At 41.7% G+C, this 17857-nt stretch overlaps 2 protein-coding genes and 1 long non-coding RNA gene across 6 annotated transcripts in view; 2 read left to right on the top strand and 1 right to left on the bottom strand.

Moving 5' to 3' along the window:
• LMNB1 (lamin B1) overlaps positions 1–1698 on the top strand; it is a 28718-nt gene extending 27020 nt beyond the window's left edge. For both annotated transcript variants that reach the window (XM_080972761.1, XM_080972760.1), the window contains one exon: positions 1008–1698. In XM_080972761.1, the coding sequence (XP_080828887.1) occupies positions 1008–1049 (42 nt within the window). In that variant the 3' untranslated portion in view covers positions 1050–1698. The remainder of the gene's footprint in view (positions 1–1007) is intronic.
• A 6867-nt stretch (positions 1699–8565) lies between these two features.
• LOC308458970 lies at positions 8566–9975 on the top strand. Its single transcript, XR_013977792.1, has 2 exons — positions 8566–8614; positions 9654–9975. It is a non-coding gene; the product is annotated as an uncharacterized lncRNA (long non-coding RNA).
• A 1730-nt stretch (positions 9976–11705) lies between these two features.
• MARCHF3 (membrane associated ring-CH-type finger 3) overlaps positions 11706–17857 on the bottom strand; it is a 165282-nt gene continuing 159130 nt past the window's right edge. For all 3 annotated transcript variants that reach the window (XM_080973178.1, XM_080973179.1, XM_080973180.1), the window contains one exon: positions 11706–12166. In XM_080973178.1, coding sequence (XP_080829304.1) covers positions 12008–12166 — 159 coding nt within the window. In that variant the 3' untranslated portion in view covers positions 11706–12007. The remainder of the gene's footprint in view (positions 12167–17857) is intronic.

The following is a 17857-nucleotide window of genomic DNA, read 5'->3' on the forward strand; positions in this document are numbered from 1 at the left end:
ATTTCCCTAGTGACCTTGGCAGGAGAACAATCCAGGTAATTGGTTTTAAAAAAATCAAAATATTGGTATTTGGAAGAATTCCTGCAACTCTTTCATATTGCCACAGTGAAGTAAAGTTATGTCCATAGTAACCTTCTGTGTATCTAAAGGTCTTAAGATGTAGCAATTTTAGTGGCCACTATGAGGTAAGCATTATGTGAGTCCCAAGCAGAGCCCAAAGGTGGGGAACCTAGCCCTCCAGATGTTATTGGACCAACTTCCATCAGCCCCAGCCAGGATGACTTAATGGTCAGGGATGATGGGAGTTGTAGTCCAACAGCAACAGGAGGACCATGGGTTCCCTATGCCTAACATAGGCTCTCATTGGTAATTTGAGAATCTCGGCTGCAGAGACACTGATGTGCTAGAGAACATGTGGGCCAACTCTGGCTAAAAGGGCTGAAACTAAATTGTATTGCTCATCACAGCTTTAAACATGCATGGCTTGCATTGCACTAGATCAAAATCATGACCTAGAGCTGTGGCAGGCAATATTCTGTTTAACTCATTGTGCAGCCTACAATTTTATGCCAAGCATTACATTTTGAAACTTGACTTTCCAATAAGGCACTATATTGTGGAAAGCAGTGGTTTTGGTTCCTCTCTGAGCAAGATCTCTTTGCTCATCAGCCATGAATTTAGAATGTACTGGTAGTTACCCTTTGCACATGAACTCCTGCTCAAGCCCTTCAAAGGTTTCCATCCCTGAGCATTGCTCATGCTGGCAGGGACTGATGGGAGTGAACAATATCTGAAGAAAGTACATGTTCTCCACCCCTGGCTCAAAGTGTTTCCTGCTTGATAAAACATGTGCCCATGAATTTGTCCACAAGCAGTTCCCATGACAAAAAGCTCAGTGAAGAAGGCAGACTGTTAAAAACAGTTCATCAAACTACAATTATTGAAAGATATTTAAAATGTCCCTACTTTAACCTTAATTAAAGCTGTCTTTTCTCTCTTTAAAACAGGGAGACCCACGAACAGCCAACAAAAGCTGTGCAATCATGTAAACTCGTCATCTGTATATCCTCAGTTATGTTAATCCCTTCCTGCAGAGAAGAACTTGCTTGGAAGCACAATATTTTTGTATTTCCTTTTGTGAATTTTAAAGCTGTGTCTGGCCTTAATTTCATTTGTCACAGAGATGGAGCTTTTTGTAAGTGAAACCCATATATATAGCTTTTTGAAATGTGAAATATTGACACTGAATAATGTACTGTTTTTCAAAAACAGCCCTCATTTTTATGCTGGTCCTTTTCTAATATCTTCATTTAGGAATAATAAACTACTGTGTGGGGGGTTTGTTAGTTAGATTAGGCATCTACTCTTTGTCCTTTTACATTATTAGATTTTTTTTTTTTTTTTGGAAGGGGAAGTAAAGGGGCACTCAACAAAAAACCTTTTATACTGAAAACTTTTGTATTTTAGCTATCAGGTTATACAAGTTTTACTTGGAACATTTGTAAAGAACATTATCCAACAATTGCATCATAAATAGAAGGATGAAGGATTCAATAAAATTCTTTTGCTAGTTTTGCTTCACTTAGAAACTTTACCACAAATCAGGCTTATGATAATGTGTTAGGTGTGTTTTTTAAATTCTAGTGTAACCTGCATACCTTTTCATGTCAAATTAACAAATAAAAGTTACCTTAAGAAGGGACTTGTATTTTTTTTGGCGGGTGGGGGGGTACTCTTTTCCTTTAGAAATGAAATGTGGAACCATCAGATTTGTTGGTGAAAGAAACTGTCTTTAATGACCGGTGTACCTTTTGTGCTTAGACCAATTCTTTTTAGCTATGTACTTGTCTTTATTTTTATTAAACATTTATTCAAAAGTTGCAATACAGCTTTGTCCACTGCCATAATATCACAGAATGATCACTCCAGTCCTCAACCCCAATTGTACTTGCCTTCAACATTTTACAATATGCTTGTCACTTACACCTTTAAAACATCAATCAGCTTTCAGTAACCACAACAAAATACTGCTTAGATTTTTCTGGGGTGTTTGTGTGTTTGGAGTTTCACCACCTGATGTTGTACCCAGCCTATAACAAGATGGGGAGCAGTCTTCCTGCTTTTGTCAAGTCTCTTGTAGACTGGATGCTTCTGAGGGGCATTTCCCCACACTTTTCTCCAAGGCAAGGAGGTGCCTTGCACCCAGCCTCAAGCATATTTGGGAGACCATCCCTCTGCTTTGCAAACCATCCAATTTAATTCAAGGTCCGAGAGATCCTTTGCTCCTCCCTGCTCTTCCAAGACATGAGAACCTCAATGTCTTTCTCCCCTTAGGCTGTTTTCTAAAGGCAAGCAAGAATTGACCTGTAGACCAGGGATTCCTCACCCCTGCAAAGGGCCACCTGCATTTGATATTTAGAAGAAATTATTCTTTCATGCTAATAAAACACTAATAGAAAAGTTTGATATGTGAAGTAGGTAAGGAGTGTTCTAGTCCTTTAGCCAACCTTACATTGTCTGCATCTACCATGTCTCAACCAAACTAGAGAATCAGTGCTTAGAGCTGGGTCAGCAGCATCTCAGAACCATCTTTATTGTTCATAGATGCTTTTCCTTTGTTCATTGGTCTTATTACAGATTGCCTTTTCCTTATTGAGTGGGTGTTAACCCTCGATTATTAGCTGGATTGATTAGAGCTCCTCAGGTTGGCTACAGAGAAGCTTTGATATAGTTGGTTATAATTGGGAAAGTGGAATGTGCCCTTTTTTGTTAGTGTTATCAGTTAATGAAAGTGAAAAAACATATTCTGGCTTGTAGGTGCATTGTTTTAAATGTTTTGCAAGCAGAAATGTTCCTTTGCCAGGATCATAAAATCGAGCTAAATTGGTTTCCAGCCATCAAGATCAATGTTCAACGATACATATTTTGAGAAAGGATACTGAAATCAGAAATAGACATGACCTATTCTAAATGCCGTGAAAGCCAAAAGTTTTCTCTGGCGATTCGTGTTCTACAGTGATCCATTCCGCCACAAGATGGGAGTCTTGCTATTGGAGTGTTCATTGAAGATAGGAAAAGGGCAATTCACTGATAAAATTGACTTCCACTTTTGCCAGATTCATTACAGCACCGTATCAAACCCAAGAAGTAAACGTTTGAAGTACTGGAAATTTAAAATGTCTAATAATCTGCTTAATGTCTAAGAAAGATGCTACATTCATATGCATTATTGGCTATCATATCTTACAACAGTTGTTACCTAAGGATATGAATGTCATTGAAATGAAACAACACCCCAGAACACTTTTCACTTCTGTTACCCTTCCCCACAAAGCCTTTCAATGTGTGAAGTGGAGATTTGGACTGTTTATCCCCCCAAAGAGGATAAACTGGGTGGTGCTTGGTTCAAGCTGAGGATGGAGGAAAGTGGTCTGTGTTGAACTCAGGTTGATAACGTGTTTGAAATAGGCTACAAGTGTCTCATAGGGTGTGTGAAATAAAAAGATAATGTTGATGAAAGGACCTAAAAGTGGCCATCCTGCACCTTTTCATTCTGTATAAGTAATGTTGTTTGGCAGGGAAGTGTGTAAGAAAGTTGGTAAATTTTAACCAAAATTAATGCCCCATTTAAAGTTTAGTCTTGTATCAGAAATAGAATTTCTTTTGGAATCCTGGAATTGCATCAGTTTACACCTTGCTGGTGCTCTAGCTAAATAGCTCTGAGAAGAAGCCATGAAATTCAGGTTTGTAGACATATTTGTTCTTCTCGTTTATCAAAATAGTGTAATGGAGTCCTGAGAAATTAAAAAAAAAATGGGATTTGCTTTAAGGATAGCTTGAAAATCATTCTAGATAGTAGACTTTGTGTGCTGAGGAGCTGAAGTAAAGTTGCTTACATGTTAGATCTTTTGCTCTCCAGTACTGTTAAGACACCAGGAAAGGGACAGTTACTTATTGATTAGCATCTAATTTGATAATTATCATTTTTTGCAGTGTCATAAAATATCGTCAGATGGTGTAATGTTATGTAAAGGATCTTTATAGGATAAATTGCCTAATTCTGTGTCTTGTGTTTGCGAGAGAATCTTGGCAAAAGTAGTATACCACCTTTTTCCATGGTAGAAGAAAGACCGCGTTAAGCCAAGAGGTCACTTGACAGTATGCATATTAATAGGATTAAAAGAGAGAGGCAGTCGCTAGGCCATATTTTGTCTCTCTCCCCCCCCCCCCCATATTTATGTACAAGTTCATCTAACACATGCAGGCAGTCCCTCTCCTGTTATAACAGGATACTGGATGAGTTGAACATGTAGTTGAGGAAAAATAAATATCAACCTAGATCGACCTTCCCCAGCTTTGTTTCCTCCATAAGCTTTGAGCTTGCAGTTCCAGCCAGCATATCCATGCTGACTTGGGATGATGGGAGTTTGAATCCAAAACATCTGGAGGGTACTAGGCTGGGGAAGCTGACATAGACTCTCAGAATCATAGAGTTGGAAGGGATCACAAGAACCCTTTTGTCCAACCCCCTGCGATGCAGGAATTCTTTGCTCAGCGTGAGACTCAAACCCATGACCTTGAGATTTAAGAGTCTCCTGTTCTGACCGAGCCATAGTCCCTCTTATCAGCTATCCTGATGGGTGTCTTTGATGTGCAATTAGGAAATAATTAAATGTACGATTGTATTTGAATGTCAGCTAAAGATGCTGTGATGAGACATGTTCTTTCTTTGGAGGAGAAAGTGTTACATATTCTATTGCCAGCAAGCTCTGCCTCATCTTATTTTTGAAATTTCCTGTTGGGTGACAAGCCAGAAAAGTGAACTTCCAGCTGTTCTAATTTGGTTAGTTCTGGTCAAGGCATTTTCTTGGGAGAAATCCGAAGCCTTGCTTGTCAATAACTTCTATACCAAAGGCTGAAGTAGGATTTGCACTTTTGCTAAGTGTCAAGGTGTACAGATCTTACTGCTTTGGCAAAGCATCTTGAGACAATCTGAATCTCCCTGCATGACGTAGGATGGGGAAGGGGCTTCAGTGGAAAGAGATTTTCACGCCAAATCAAGCTTGTGTTGAAATAATATCTAGAACTAGGAAGTGTTCATTAGGTTGATGGCTGCTGGTTCCTGTTAGCTGTAAAAAAAAAAGATTTTTTGCTTTTCATATGATAGTTTGAATTCTATCTAGTTTGGGGTTTTTTGGCCAAATCTTGGCATCTTGTTCAGTAGCTGGGAGAGGAAGCTTGGGAAGAAACAAGCAACAAACAAACTTCTTCATTGGCTTTTTAATTCCATTTGTTCTAGACAAATTTCCCTTTACAGCTGCAAGGAATAAATTTATCATAACCTGTATAATTTTTCATCTCAGTTTGTATAAAAGCAAGCCTTTCAAAAAGTGGCACAAAGTTGCTTTGGAATTTAACATGGTAACAAAAATTACAGGATAGGAAAAAAAAACCTTTTTAAAAGCATAGCTTTCTGCTGAGAATCTGTCAGATGGCACAAGCTATTTACCTGTATTAAATACCGCTGATCCTCTTGCTTGAAATGCCTCTCTATATTATATAACTTTCTGTTGGAAATTAACAAATCTGCTACTGTGAAAAGCTGTTTGCAACCACCACCATCCTGGTTTACAAACATTTATTGAAATTGAAGTTTCATTTTTGTTTTAGTAGTAATTTCAGATACGTGGTGGCGGCTAATATTTCGAGAAGGCTCCAATGTTATCTTTCCCTATATAATTGTGAATTGTAGCAAATGTTTTGCCCAAGCCTAGTAATGGCTCATTGTGATATGTTTACAATATCTAGCTTCATGGCTTTTGCTCTGGAGGCTGTTTGCACAGAGAATTGGTTTTTCAAGGGAAGCCTTATTGCTTTTTAAAATTATATCTTTCTCTGCTTTTTTTACTTGGAGTAGCTAAGATTTGCCTGGACTATAGACCCAAAACAATTGTTTTCTTTCTAATGAGGTACTAGAGGTAGTTGTTGTTTTGCATTCTCTCTTTCCCTCTCAATTAAATATCAGGGCTGTCTTAACAACACTCCGAGTTTCTTTGGATTTGGCAAGTCCTTAAACATAACCCCATTTTTTTCATGCTAAATTGTTAATTAGACTTGTCATTGCAACATAAGGTGTAGTCTTCGTATCTCAGCAGGTTTGCTGCATTGTGGTATCTGCTAAGATTTTACAATAATGCCTGTATTTTATAACATTCCCGTTCCCAGTTTATTTTACTGTCTGAATGCATCGCAATGGCAAGTTCTGTATCTGTCTGCTTTTTGTACAAGGTTACAGCCAGGCATAGGCGGTAGTCAGATGATAGAGAGGTGGGAGCTACAAAACATCTCCCAAGAAGAAAGCCGTGATGCAGACACCCTTCATAGATAGCTCTACTAGTAAGTTTTCTTAGCTGAGACGCTGTTCTGCCTGCTTTGCACCCCAAAAACATAAATTGACCCTGTTATGACTATATTACACACTTAGGTGCTCCCCAACCATTTCATTCTTTGGTCACCTTGCTATTTTGTGTTTTTTTAAGCTACAAGGTTTCTAGACTTGTTTTTGTTCATTCTGTAATGAAGTTAATCACTTATAATCTCCCCTATAATCGCCACACCTCCCCTAAATTTATATTGGACAAACAGGCCAAACCCTACGCCAAAGGATAAATCTGACATCAGGAATCACAAGACAGAAAAACCAGTAGGAGAACACTTCAATTTCCCAGGACATTCTATACAAGATCTCAAAGTAGCTGTCATATTACAGAAAATTTTCAGAAATAGACTGGAAAGAGAAGTTGCTGAATTGCAACTTATTACCAAACTTAAAACCATGGAGAGACCTGGTCTGAATAGAGACATTGGATTCTTATCTCATTATACATGATAAAGCTATTTTTAGCCATCTCACCCCTTGCTTTTTCCTCTAAGTCCAATTGCAGTCGTAACTCCAATTCCCACCACCCTTCTGAGTAATACCCCTCCCCACCCTCTCACTATATATAAGGGTCTGGTGACTTCTGTTTCAGTGTATCTGAAGAAGTGTGCATGCACACGAAAGTTCATACCAGTAACAAACTTAGTTGGTCTCTAAGATGCTTCTGGAAGGAATTTTTTATTTTGTTTCGACTACAGCAGACCAACACACCTATCTACCTGTTACTGGATTACTGTTTGTTACATCTTGAATAATGATCCTTCACAGAATGCAACTTCATGCATAAACCAATATCCCAAGTTGAGAGCTTGGTTCTGCTTTCTCCCTGGGTTCATCTCTTAACATAATGTTGGTCATCCCCTTAGCTTTCCTGGACCATAAAACTGGTTATTTACCAGGCAGGTAGTGAAAAAGCTTTCTTGTTGAACCTCTCTGTGTTCTCCGTGAAAGCACTCAGGGTACAGTCAAAAGCAGCTATACTTTGAAATAAGTCTCACTGTCTTGCTCGTCAAATGTATGTATTAGAACTTCCATTAAACTAAATTTCTGATTGCACATTGATCGAAATGTTACAACAGTATCACAAACTCCCTCATCCAATTTTGCATCAGAACTTTGCTACCAATGCTAAATATTTTCTCTTGGTTAGATGGCAAGGTACCCTAGATTAACTTTTTTTTTGTCTCTTGGTGACACAGTTGCTGCTTGGGAAGCACTTCTTTCTGCCTTCTGCTGAGCTAAGCAATAATGTAAAACCTACTTCTTAGATCAGCTTTATTCTAAGATAAAAACCACACAGAAATATTTCTCTTTGCTTTCCCTATTGAATGTACTCTTACAATTAAACTGTAAAGTGTGAAGATTTTGGTATCTACTAAGATCAGCCTTTCGGATTCTGAAAGTTAAAAATGGATTTATCACATGTCTAAAATGCTGATATCGGAATTCTCACATTGCAAGGCTGCTGTCCCTAGGGAGCCGCAGGCAGCTGCTAAGGAGTGATGGAAATCCTTTCCTTATGCTTCTCCCCTTTGCTGCCCCATCTCATATTTTTGCGCCTGAGTTGGGTAGATGAGGAAACAGCAAAACCTGAAAAATGCCTTGCAAATGATTCTCAGTTGCGTTAACTAAACAATAGAGAGTTGTTTCTCAAATTGTATAACCCTGAGATCCTTCTCTACCCAGGTACAAGTTGATTGACAAGTCAACACTCACATTGGAAGTTTATGTTCCTGTCCTAAGAAAATGGACAGGCTTTTTGAGTCTTCCCTGTGCACCGACAAACTGGAACGAGGCATTTTACCCCTTTCTAGTTTGTTCATTGCACTATTTATGGTTCACTAGGCCAAACACACCCAGAGGACCACTTCACACATTCTCAAAAGGAGAATAAAATTGCATAAAATTTGCGCCTGCTAATTTATAGGTGCCAATCCACTATAAGTAAAAATACACTACATTTTGCCATAGTGGGGAAGACTGGCACCAGGTGGTTTCTGTCTCTGCTCAGTCTGTTATGCATGTGTTAAATGTTTCATGGGCATCTTCAGTTCTCCCTTATAGTTCCTCATCAACACTTGGATCCTTCAAAATAGAGACTCCTTTGAAGACTAGGATACATGGTGACAACTCATCCTCTGAATATGAGAGCCTACCAGGGCTTAATGAACTTAGGTTTGTTGCTGCATATTATTTATTATTAGTGGTAGTAGTCTGGGCAACTTTCAAACATAAAAAACTTCCCAATACAGGGCTGCCTTCAGATGTCTTCTAAAGGTTGTATAGTTACACCTTGACATCTGATGGCAGGGTGTTCCACAGGGCGGGTGCCACTACCGAGAAGGCCCTATGCCTGGTTCCCTATAACTTCACTTGTGCAGGCTGAACAATGAGGTGCAGATGCTCCTTCAGGTATACAATCTAATCAGCGGGCCAATCTATGTGCTTCTCCGTCATGAAAGCCCGCTTAGGCACCTGCCAGTGTTCTGGGAAGGGGTGAGAAACCCCTGCATAAGGCGTAAGTAGGCCTTCCAGTGCCAAAAGCCTGAGCAGGCATAAATCCTTGGCTCTGGAGTCTTAAGTCACATAGGTGCTATGATGAAGCTGCAGAACTAATCCTTTGAATAAGCCTCAGGACTTTGGCACTCGTTGCTCACATACCAAGCAGGTATAGATTAGGCAGTGGGGGGCCATTTTAATTAGGGTTTTGAGTGAAGGACCTCAGGCTCTGGTGCACTGCTGAAATAAGAAATGAAATACTGAAGTTGTCCTAATATCGTAGCTTTTACTGGATTGTCATTTCGAAGAATTCTGCAGTATCTAAAGGGCACCCGTGCTCTTGTTTTGAATGTATTCAAGATTATATAAGAATACATTCATTTGTTCAAAAAGTCAGGTGGTCAGACTTCTAAGTTTAATTACATGGGGTTTTTTGTTTTGCCAAATAACAGTTGCTTATTCCATCTGAAATATAAGCCATATTTTTTACATATCCCCTCCCATTCGACCCCCCACAACTGCACAGGAAATACAAGCCAAATGCGGGGCTTGCCCCCTATATATTTGCCATGACTTAGAAAAAGATAATAAATTGCACATAAGCTACATGTCACCGCCTTGCCAGCGGTAATTGTTGGTACAAGCAAGTCCATTTGATAGCTTAACTCTAAAATGGATAAGGGGACGAATAAAACAATTCTTTTTTTCTCTTTAGGAAGGGGCAGTTGTAAGCAAGGCGTACCACAACCCAGGAATTTTTTTTAAAAAATTCCAAATTGGAATTGGCCACAATTACAAAGCTTGCTGTAAACATTTGTTCACAAATAGACCTGAAGTCTCACTGGTACGAAGAAGTAGTCTTATATACTCTCATCTAAATTTACCTGTCAAGCGGAAAATCCAGCAGAGAATTGTAGCTTTACTTGATTGTTATGCAACTCAGGCCCAGACTTCCTAGAACATGTCTAATGAGGCAGTCCTTTATGTATGCAGAAGCTCCTCTTACAAAATAAATCTGGAGAACTAGGGCAAAACTCTGTTCTGATGTAACGTGGCTCACTCAAGATTTACACCAGTATTTACGGCACTGATATGTTTGATATGTGAGGTATGAAGCTACAACATTACTCTGGCCTTCAAGAGTAATGCCCCAGCATGTTCTGCTATGAATCCCAGAAGGAGGGGATCGATAGGGAAAACATGCAGAATCTCCTGTCTATCCCTCAAGGAAATTTCATCTGGTCAGATACAATATCGGATGTTTTAGACTACAGTTTTACCTCGGGTTACAGACACTTCAGGTTACAGACTCTGCTAAGCCAGAAATAGTACCTCGGGTTAAGAACTTTGCTTCAGGATGAGAAGAGAAATCGCCCAGCGGCAGTGGGAGGCCCCGTAAGCTGAAGTGGTACCTCAGGTTAAGAACAGTTTCGGGTTAAGAACGGACCTCCAGAATGAATTAAGTTCTTAACCCGAGGTACCACTGTACAACTGTCAGCCCCAGCTAACTTTGCTGGGTGATGTGGGAACTGTAGCTCAAGCTTCTTCAGGGGCCAAGGCTAGCAAAGCCTGTACTATACATTGCCTATTCTCCTCTGCAAACTCAGCATTCATGGTTAGCTATAATCCTATTCCTACTTTCCTGGAAAGAAGTCTCGCTGAACTCAACTGGACTTATTTCTGACTAAACGTGTACAAGACTATTGTTAGTAACCAGTCCACTATCTTTAAATGTAAAGGACCCTGACAGTTAAGTCCAGTTGCGAACGACACTGAGGCTGCAACACTCATCTCGCTTTACAGGCCGAGGGAGCCGACATTTGTCCGCTCTGCAGACAGTTTTTCCAGGTCATGTGGCCAGCATGACTAAGCTGCCTCTGGCGCAACGGAACACCAACACCAGAGCAGCGCACGGAAATGCCCCTCCCGCCAGAGCGGTACCTATTTATCTACTTGCACTTTTTGGAGAGCTTTCAAACGGCTAGGTTGGCAGGAGCTGGGACTGAGCAACGGGAGCTCACCCCATCATGGGGATTCGAACTGCCGACCTTCTCATCTGCAAGCCCGAGAGGCTCAGTGGTTTAGACCACAGCGCCACCCGCGTCCTGTCCATTATCCTTAGCATGGCCAAAATAAGTGTTTTCTTCCTTGTTTTTCTCTGCTCTTAAGATGATAATTTTAAAATAACCAATCAAAATATTTTAACCTTGCATGGAGCACATGAGTGGAGCAGACCACCCAACATTTGGCAGATTATGCTAATCGCTACCTAATTTGCAGGTTTTAAGCATTTTAAAGCAGGGGAGGGCAGATGCTGGACTCCCAGCTTTCATTAGCTGCAGCTAACATGGTCAGTGGTCAGAGATGGTGAGAGTTATAGCCCGATACTTGAGCAGCAGCTACCTTCTTCCCCATTAGCGGGGGAAAGGCACGCAGGAGCAGAATTTCATCTGCCATTGATTGGGAAGCTCTTGTTCCCATGGTGTGCATGTATGTATGCTAACCAAATAAAGGGTGATCAGTAAATAGACTTTCTTTTGCACATTTGGCAAGTCTTTGTGAGGCTTGAGCGGAAAATCTTAAGTCTCTTATGAGACCAATGTGTGTGTCAAACCAATACTTCTCTCTCTTTTCAAATGGCATTTCACTTATTAAAGTTCAATTGCAGCACAACATCCTCCTATTCTTCTCGTTCAATGTGGGTGGGAGAGGAGGAATGCGGCAGGAAACCTGTCAAACCACTTAAAGAAATACCGCCACAGACGTGTTTTGCATTGTTTGCCATCATAGTTTAATAATCTTTAAACAACAATAAAAAAGGGTTGCATCCCTAGCGATGCAGCTATATCAACATGGGATTGAGGAATTTCATACAGTATCTGCTAAAGTTTAAGCAGGTTTGGCAGCTCAGCAAATATCATATGATTGCAGCATCCATGATTTCAATTCCAACAGTCGTGTCCTCTCTTCGTCATAAAGAGTCTTGTATTTTCATAATAACCACTATCAGGTTTGGATGGAATTAGACCCCCGCATGTAGTTCATGGCCCCAGCTCATGATTATCACAATTAAACGATTGTCTCTTTTGAGTTCCTTTTGACCGAATGCAGGCCCAGCAATGACTGCTGGTTTGAAGGGATGCTGACAGACTTTGGGATGAGGAGGATAACTCTTTGATTGGTCCGACGCCATTCATTATATAATCTACAGTGGTACCTAAAGGATACCTGCAGGAAGAACAAGGGGAAAGGGCATATTTGAGATGAGAAGAGGGAAACATGGAGAGCAAAAAAATAAAATAAAAAAATTGCATTTCATATAGTGCATCTTCACTCAGCTATAGCATTTCAAGGTCCAGCATTAATCTGAATTTATGATATGGCTTATCTCTATAGATCGTGGCATAAGTATAAGATTAACTCAAATATGACATGAGACCCTCCATGATGAGCTTTGGTGATCCTGGAAGAAGCCAGATTCCAGCCCCCTGCTGAAAGACATTTGGGCATATCCTGAGTTGACCCATAAATGACCAGAAGACAAACACATGCAAATTTAGTTTTCAAGTACAGTCGTACCTTGGAAGTCGAACAGAATCCATTCCAGAAGTCCGTTTGACTTCCAAAACGTTTGGAAACCAAAGTGTGGCTTCTGAATCGGAAGCCGCAAAAGCCCCATTGGGAGTTCGACTTCCAAAAATAGTTTGCAAATCGGAACACTCACTTCCGGGTTTGCGGCGTTTGGGAACCAAAACGTTCGAGAACTGAGCTGTTCAAAAACCAAGATACGACTGTACATGATACTAAACTCCTCAGTGAGATCCATCCCCACAATGGTAAGGTGATGTAAAGGCAGATCACCGACAGAGATGGGCAGGTGCAGATACTATTGAAGTCTTTTGCTCTTTTGTTAAGCAATCAGGAACATGATGGCCAAAGATGGGTAAGGTGAGAACTAGACAGCAAAGTCTGGAAGGGATTGTGCAAATTGTCGGACACATTCTACAGCCCCTCCCCTCTCAACTGGCATACCTTGGCAAAAAGGTATACAAAAAACCATTATATACAGGTAAAGGTGAAACGGTAAAGGACCCCTGGATGGTTAGGCGACTATGGGGTTGCGGCGCTCATCTCGCTTTCAGGCTGAGGGAGCCGACATTTGTCCACAGACAGCTTTCTGGGTCATGTGGCCAGCATGACTAAACCGCTTCTGGTGCAACAGAACACCATGACAAAAACCAGAGCGCACGGAAACACTGTTTACCTTACCACCACAGCAGTACCTTTTTTTTTTTTTTGCAGTTTGCAAGTTTTTTTTTTTAAAAAAAATATTTTATTAAGGATTTTCTTGTTTTACAGAAGTGTAGTGCCTCGTATTTTTTTTCCCCATGTAACATTTTTACAAATCCGTTTCATTTGTTGAGGCCACAGCAGTACCTATTTATCTACTTGCACTGGTGTGCTTTTGAACTGCTAGGTTGGCAGGAGCTGGTACAGAGCAACGGGAGCTCACTCCATTGCAGGGATTTGAACCACCAACCTTCTGATTAACAAGCCCAAGAGGCTCACTGGTTTAGACCACAGCACCACGAGGTTAGTTGGCTAGCTGCAACAGGACAGCACTTACCCCAGTGCTCCTCAGGACTCAGCATATTTCTGCTTTACTTAAAGGGTAGATAAACTTCCCCCACCCCCTCTTCAATTCAAGTTTATGCCCACGTTTTTGTAAGCCTTTCAGAACAGTTAGAGAATCTTCTACTCTTTAATCAAGGTGTGTATGTATCATAATTTGCTAAACTGCTTAGAATTTAAGTTTGCTGTCTAAAGCAGCATCTTTATAGATTCTGTCACTCCCATTTCATCTAATAAACCAAACGTCCTTTATTTCTTTGTGAGAGCATCCTGTGGTCATAACGTTAACACACGTCCATAACAAGCGTATGCCATAACACCAGCTAAAGATCCCAAACCTCTCAGCAGTTGTGTATATGAACGTCCATGTGAGTCCAGGTGTGCACTCATAACAGAACCAGACCTATTAAACGTTACAGAAGAAGGTTGAGGTCCAGCCATCGAGAAGAAGTTCTGAGGCTCTTGCAAGATTATAAAGAGCTACCCAGCTGTGCAATGTATAAGCTCACAGTAGGGAGGTATGATTATTTCATTAACTTATTTCCTGCCCCTCCTCCTCCCAAAGGAGCCCAGGGCCACAAACACATCAATACTGAAAACACTGTTGATAGCATTCTAAAAAACGGTTAAATACATTTTCTCAACCAGTGATTTCAGTGGTGCCAGGAACGATGGGCAAGATTCACTCAGCAAATCCTGTGAGTTGAAGCCCTGAGCAAAGACTTCTGCTTGCACAACAGGGCTTCCCTCCCTGTATTCCCCCACCCAAATGCCTTGGGGGTGTTGGGGGAAGAGAGGGGAGTTCTTTGCATCTGGCAAGCTAAAATGCTTGCACTGATGGGATGATTGTCTCAGAGAGACACTGAATTTCACCCAGTACCTTTCAGCCATCAAATGTCTGGAAGTCAGTAAGGAAGACAGATGGACTTCATTAAGGTGGGCTTTCACAAATGGGGACCTACCACCCAATAGGCTCTGCCATGGGTCAATGCCTATTGGACAGCCCCCAGTGATGGCACCACCAATCAAAGGCTGGTTCTATGCTCTATGTCAGGGATGGGAGATTTGGCTCTCCAGGTGATACTGGGCTCTAGCTCTCATCAGCTGCAACCAGCATGGACAATAGTCAGGGATGATGAGATTTGCAATCCTACAATATTTCTCACCCCTTCTCTAAGTCTGTTCCAATCCCAGCTCAGCCAAAATTCTGGCAGGATTTAATAGCACAACTTAGCACAACTTGTTCTTGTTCTATGTCCATGTATTTTAAATTATTTAATTTAACAACAACAAAAAATTTATACCCGGCCCATTTGGCTGGGTTTCCCCAGCCACTCAGGGCAGCTCCCAACAGAATATTATTATTAATAATAATAAAGCGATAAAACATCAAACATTAAAAACTTCCCTAAACAGGGCTGCCTTCAGATGTCTTCTAAAAGTCAGATAGTTGTTTATTTCCTTGACATCTGATGGGATGGGCACCACTGATGAGAAGGCCCTCTGCCTGGTTGCTTGTAACCTCACTTCTCACAGTGAGTGAACGGCCAGAAGGCCCTCGGAGCTGGACCTCAGCGTCCGGACAGAACAATGGGGGTGGAGACGCTCCTTCAGGTATACTGAGCCGAGGCCATTTAGGGCTTTAAAGCTCAGCACCAACACTTTGAATTGTGCTCGGAACTGTACTGGGAGCCAATGTAGGTCTTTCAGGACTGGTCTAATATGGTCTCGGTGGCCACTCCCAGTCGCCAGTCTAGCTGCCGCATTCTGGATTAATTGTTGTTTCCGGGTCAGCTTCAAAGGTAGCCCCACGTAGAGCGCATTGCAGTAGGACTTAGTACATTAGCTTTCCACTCCCAGTTCCACATAACACAACCAATAAATGCGTATTAAGAAAAGGAAGTACATTCAATCCATATTGTGGATTGCCACTAGAAAAAAAAATCCCCTCTGATGAGAAACAAATTTTAATTTGCTAGCAGCATCAAAATTGCTGATTATTAGATGCCGGGGGGGGGGGGGAGCTATATCCCCTGATATGATGTAAGACTTCTAAATAACAGGGGGACCCTCCAGAAGTAGAAGACTTCCCACTTCGTAAAAATGATGGTCAACTGTTAAAAAGGAGACTGACAGGCTGGAGTGGGCAGATCTTGCCAGATGTGTGGGGAAGGAACCTAAGAGAAATGAATGCTTGAATATAGCTAGGTGGTGTCACTTGTGCCCACTGCTGTCAGTGGTCAGTGGTCACCACTGTCATGAAACCCCCAGGTGGTGCGCCAACAGGCAATGTAGCACTCAGTTGAAAATGATCCCCCATTTTAAGCCAAAGAAAAGTGATTTGGGTTGGGTTTAAAAAAATATTAAGTGCTTGCAGCTGCCTAGTTCACAGTGGCCATTGGGCTTCCATGTTCGCCATCATACTGATATCTTTTTGTAGGGCGGTGAACAACCACCTGGGTACAATTTAGGATGTAAAATTCTGGCTGGAAAAACCTAGTGGCGCCTCTTGAAAAAGCAGGATTTTCTCTTAAGATCGCCATGCAAGCTCAAGCAAGGCTTCTCCAGGAATAGCTGCTTTGTTGAGCCAGGCTCCAAGTGGCTGCTCGTTTGTTTAAGACATTTTCACAGGATATCCTAGTTAAGCCTGACAGCTTGTTTACAACGGGTTCTTGCCTTCAGGCACTCTCCAAGTGATGTCAGCTACTGAAATTTCAGCAGCGGCCAGGACAGCTCAGCCTCGCGTTTCGCCAGCAAGCTCTCTGGGCAGCAGCTGCAACTTGCTCAAGTGTTAGAGAAATAGTTCACAAACCCAAAATGTGAAGCCTAACCATTTCTAAATTCCCCTTTGAGTTTTCTGAAACACTGTGCAGCATCTTTGGTGAACTATCAGCCATTCTAGGGAGACGTAATTCTGTGCAATCTTGCTGAGGTGAGGCTCAATGAGCCAAGGAAGGATTTGCCCCTTCAATGCTTAAAGAAAACACGCACCCCAGAATCTTGGATTCAAAAGCTTTCCTGTGCAGAACAGAGACGAGGTTTGTGTGTTGATCATGGAAACAATGATGAGATTCATTCAAATGGATAAACAGCAGTCTCTATGGGAGACAGGATCTTATTTAAGGATGACGGAAAAGAGCTTCTCTGCAAATGTATGGGTCTCTGTTCCTAAAATAGTTACTTCCACTAAACTCTTAAGTTCAATGGGCTGCAGTAGTGCATTGATCACCCAGAGGGCAGCTTTTGATATATGCATCACTTGGTGTTGGCATACCCTCCAACATTTATCCGCTGAAAATACAGTGGTACCTCTGGATACGAACTTAATTCGTTCTGGGGGTCCGTTCTTACCCTGAAACATTCGCATCCAGAGGTGCACTGTTCTGCACAGGCGTGGGTAGCGGTAGCCCGCTCCAGCGCAGGAGCTGTCGGCGGAAACCTTTACTTTACTTCCGTGTTTGCCGCGTGCATAGCCTGAAGCATTCACAAAGGGGGTGGTTCATATCCAGAGGTACCACTGTTGTTGTTTAGTCGTTTAGTCGTGTCCGATTCTTCGTGACCCCATGGACCAGAGCATGCCGGGCACTCCTGTCTTCCACTGCCTCCCACAGTTTGGTCAAACTCATGCTGGTAGCTTCGAGAACACTGTCCCACCATCTCATCCTCTGTCTTCCCCTTCTCCTTGTGCCCTCCATCTTTTCCAACATCAGGGTCTTTTCCAGGGAGTCTTCTCTTCTCATGAGGTGGCCAAAGCATTGGAGCCTCAGCTTCAGGATCTTTCCTTCCAGTGAGCACTCAGGGCTGATTTCCTTAAGAATGGATAGGTTGGATCTTCTTGCAGTCTCAAGAGTCTCCTCCAGCACCATAATTCAAAAGCATCAATTCTTCAGCGATCAGCCTTCTTTATGGTCCTGCTCTCACTTCCATACATCAATACTGGGGTACCAGTGTAGGGACAACCTATTCCATAACAATGATGGTGATGGTGATTTTATTATTTAAACCCTGCCCATCTAATCTGGGTGGCTTCCAACAGGCAACTCTGTTAAGGGAAGTTTTTAATGTTTGATGTTTTACTGTATTTTTAATATTCTGTTGGGAGCCGCTGGGGAGTGGCTGGGGATGTCCAGCCAGATGGGCAAGGTATAAACAAAAAATTACTACTACTACTTCTACAGGTTGTCTAGTTACTTATCTCCTAGGCTCAGGGGTCGCATGACTCCACACCCTCCAACATTTCTCCAATGAAAAAGTGGGACATTCCGCGATCAAATCAGAAACCAGGGC

The sequence above is a fragment of the Podarcis pityusensis genome (genome assembly GCF_964106645.2).
Source record: "Podarcis pityusensis genome assembly, chromosome: 11".
In the NCBI taxonomy this organism is placed as follows: domain Eukaryota; kingdom Metazoa; phylum Chordata; class Lepidosauria; order Squamata; family Lacertidae; genus Podarcis; species Podarcis pityusensis.